The sequence below is a fragment of the Geospiza fortis genome, unplaced genomic scaffold (assembly GCF_000277835.1).
Source record: "Geospiza fortis unplaced genomic scaffold, GeoFor_1.0 scaffold324, whole genome shotgun sequence".
Lineage (NCBI taxonomy): Eukaryota > Metazoa > Chordata > Aves > Passeriformes > Thraupidae > Geospiza > Geospiza fortis.
Genome location: NW_005054559.1, coordinates 520,316 through 524,075, shown reverse-complemented (window position 1 = coordinate 524,075; position 3,760 = coordinate 520,316). Strand labels below are relative to the sequence as shown.

The 3,760-nt window shown below is 56.5% G+C and overlaps 1 protein-coding gene across 1 annotated transcript in view; it reads right to left on the bottom strand.

Moving 5' to 3' along the window:
• Positions 1-1,737: 1,737 nt before the first annotated feature.
• Positions 1,738-3,760, bottom strand: part of EZH1 (enhancer of zeste 1 polycomb repressive complex 2 subunit) — an 11,530-nt gene continuing 9,507 nt past the window's right edge. The window contains exons 15-19 of the mRNA XM_005429578.2: positions 3,200-3,299; positions 2,762-2,843; positions 2,564-2,644; positions 2,363-2,447; positions 1,738-2,262 (exon numbers count right to left, since the gene is read on the bottom strand). Of these exons, the coding sequence (XP_005429635.1) occupies positions 2,202-2,262; positions 2,363-2,447; positions 2,564-2,644; positions 2,762-2,843; positions 3,200-3,299 (409 nt within the window). The 3' untranslated portion in view covers positions 1,738-2,201. The remainder of the gene's footprint in view (positions 2,263-2,362; positions 2,448-2,563; positions 2,645-2,761; positions 2,844-3,199; positions 3,300-3,760) is intronic.

Sequence of the window (3,760 nt, the reverse complement as noted above, 5' to 3'; positions counted from 1 at the left end):
ATACACCGACAGCCCCCACGCCGGAGGCCTGCACAGCTGCCAAACCCTGCCTGGCCTCTGTCACGCTGTCGGGGAGCCCCAGGCCCGGTGCCCACCCTCCCTCTGGCCGGGGGCACCCCGCTGCTGCCGCCACCCGTGTAGCTGACCCGCTGCTTTGCTCGCTTCGCCAGCGCCACGCAGAGCCACGAGCGCCGGCCGCGCTCGGCCGCGCTGCCCAGCAATACTCCACACCCCGGCGCCGCGCATGCCGCCACCGCACCTTGCTGAGATGCTGCTTTCATAAATCAGGTACAGATCCTTTCTACCATTTTTGTTGCTGGATATTCTACTACACTCTGGTTTTTTTATTCTCTCGGTTTGTATAAAAAACCAAACGGAAGCTCCCGCGGGAGTGACGCCCCCGCGTGTCGTGGTACGTGGTCTGTAGTTTGCTACTTCTCTGTACGAAGTGCCAGTCCTGCCGATTACCTCCAGCCCAGGGAAAGCTCCTGTTCACTTGCTGTGTTTGTGGTAAGACAATGTTACAGATATGCATTTATCTACCCAAAGGCCTGGCTCCACTGGGCACTTTATTTTTAAAAAGTCTGTTCTTTTGAATGAGATGTGAAGATAATCAAATAAAGGCAGAATGATGGCATTTGACAATCCCCAGCCTTCACCTTGGCAGCCTGGGCAGATCCTCTCCTCCCACCCCGGCTCAGCCTGCACCAAGAGAGGCACCACATTGGCAACAGCAATTCCTGGTCCCAGAGTGAGATGGAGGGTGTAGGGAGCTGGGACTAGAGGCAACTCAGCTGCTGCTGCACACACACATCATGTCCTGCTCTCCCCACCACCACCTCTGCCCCCTTCCCACCCTGAGCCAGTGTGATTGAGGCAGCTGGCAGCACCGGGTCACTCTGCCCCCCCTGGAACCTGGGAGCCACGTCGGAGACAGCTGGGCAGAGCCCAGCAGGCAGGGGACAGTCTAGGGACAGGCTGGTGCCCAGGGTAACAGAGGCCAGGAGCAGGGGAGGGTCTTTGCTACCACTTTATTATGACAAAGGCTACAAGCCATGTTATTTAAAGTGCATTATTATTACCATTATTCACCGTCAACAAACCACAGACACAAGCCTGGCATAGTGCAGATATGGCCGAAGTGGCAGAAGACGCTTAGGCAAGAGCAGGGCTGGCAGGAGCTGGGTGGAGGGAGGTGGCAGGGAGCAAGGCTCAGGCAGGTGCTGGGATACAAGCACTGCTCCAGACAGATCTAAACACCTCCATGCTCCAGGGGGCCGTCATGGACAACAGGAAGGACAGACAGACAGCCTGGCCTGCCGTGGCAGGGGACTGGGAAAGTATGGTGAGGGTTTGGCTCCCAGGCAAACCCAGCACCTCTGTGTATTCCTGGAATAAACAGCTGGGAGTGGGCTGAGGTCCTGGAGCCAGGTCAGGGCTCAGCCGGGCTCCCCATGTCATCCTGGGAACCCAGCCCTGGACATTGGGAGCACAGCCCAGCACCCAGCACCAGGCCAGGCAGGAGGCTGGTGCCATATGTGGCTCTCAGGGGACAGCCCCAACCTTCAGGTCAGCCCAGCCCCATCCAGCCTGCCCTGTCCCAGCCCTGGAGCAACATCCCAGCAGAGGTGCTGACAGATGCAGGACACCTGGGATGCCTGCAGTCCCTGCACTCCAAAATACAGGGCCCAGCCACCAGCTGAGGGTTAGTTTAAAGTGCTTTTTTCTTTCCTTTTTGCATGGAGTGCAAGGCTAAACCTCACCCTGCCAGAGAATATTTCCCCTTTATCCCCGGGGCCAGGGGGTCACAAAGCTCAAGGAAGGTTTCTGAGAAGCCCCCCTGGGTCACAACAGGCAGGGATTGTAACATCATCCCCTACTCAGCTCAGTGGCACCCCTACTCAAAGTATCATATTGCATAGTGCTGCTCTCCCATCCCCAGGCCATCCCTTGGTGCCACTCCAGCCACAGCTGGGCAGTCCCCATTTCCCAGCCAGCTGGGGCAGAGGGGATCCCACCCTGGGACAGCCATGGCCCAGGGGCTGCTTACACTCCTGCCCCAAGTCTCTCTGGTGTCTGGATGGAAAGTAGCACTTGTGACACACACAGCAGCAGGAACAGCAGCAGTCATGTCAGCGTGAAGCAAACATGGCATTGCTTACAAGGTGCAGCAGCAAGGTGTGCCAGAACCACCCTGGAGTTTAGATGATGTCTGTCTCCCTCTCTATGCCGACATACTTCAGGGCATCTGCCTGGCTGTACCTACAGGACAGGAAATCATGGCTGCAGCAATGCTCCCCCCAGAAACCTGCACAGAGGTGGGGTCAACCCTGCAGCCCAAGGTTGCTGCTGGCCAAGGTACCTGTAGTCAAAGAAGAGCTCCTCTCCTGCCTGGATGGCTCTCTTGGCGAAGATGCCGATGCGGTGGTCTCCGTTCACCATCACAACTGCAACCAGAGATGCAACATCAGAGATGCAACATCTGAGATGTGCAGCCCCAGCTTGGGCTGGAGCTCTCACAGCACCATGTCCTGCCTGGCCTGGCTGGGCAGGGGGACCTCACCTTTCGCATAGCAGTTGGGGTTCACTGAGTGGTTGGCAAAGCGGATTTTATTTCCTTTGCGAGTAGCGTCAACAACAAAATCTATTAACAAAAAAAAGAGAAGGAAACTATGGTGTAAGGCCAGGCCTGCCACCAGGCAGGAGGTGGGCTGAGCCTGCCCACCTGGCCTCTCCACCCCTGGAAACCTCAGGAAGTTACCATTGTTGAGGTTGAAGAGGAAGCTGGACATGTACTTGTCGTAGACCTTTCCTCGCCTGTCAGCCTCATCCTGTGAAATGAGCTGTAGAGGGAGATCACCTTGAGAGACTCAGCAGCTGAGGGCTGAGCCAGGTTCCAGGGCTCCCTCATGGAAACACCCTCCTGCTCTCCCTCCCACCTCAGGAGCCTGCCAGGGCTCCCAGGGATGGGGCAGGGCCAGAGCAGGGCTCTCAGGCAGCAGCACACACACAGCATGTTCCTCCACAGCGGAAGGCCAGAGGTACTGAGACAGACAGCACAGGGCTCCATCTCCAGATCTGGTCAGAGCCCATAGGCACAGCTGAGCCAGGGAAGGCAGCTGACCATGCAGCCAAAGGAAGCTCTCCCACCACACACAGCCCCCGTGTGCCTGGCCAGCAGCCCCAGCACAGCACTGACCTCCCCGCAGTACTCGGAGATGAACTCGTTCTTCTGCACTGCCTCCTTGATGAAAGTCCCCCAGCCAGCCACGTCTGATGGGGCCAGCAACAAATGCTGGAATCAGAATGAAAGGAAATGGGGAGAGTTGGCAGGTACAGCACCTCACAGCACACAGGTCATGGGGGCAGCAGGGAGCCACTGTCCATCCAGCATCCCCTTGTTTGGTGACACAGCTCCCTACAGACTTACACCATTACATGGAGCTGTACAGGACCTGACACACACTAATTTGCAAGTTTCTCTGAATTTCCCTTTTTTTAAAAGGCTCAATTCCTTGCTCTGACCAGCAGAATTCAAGACTAAATCTTTCTCTAGAGCCACTTTATACACTCTCTTGCTCTCACCATTCCTCATGTAACTCCCATCTCCTGATTTTGACATCCACAATCCCTCCTTATTTTCACATCTACAATCCCTACTCCAGAGTAAGTGCTGCAGAGGCCCAGAGCAGAGCAGCTTCTTTTCCAGACTCTCACTCTGGCATTTCCAGGGAAGCTGCTCCCCCTCCACACACAGCAG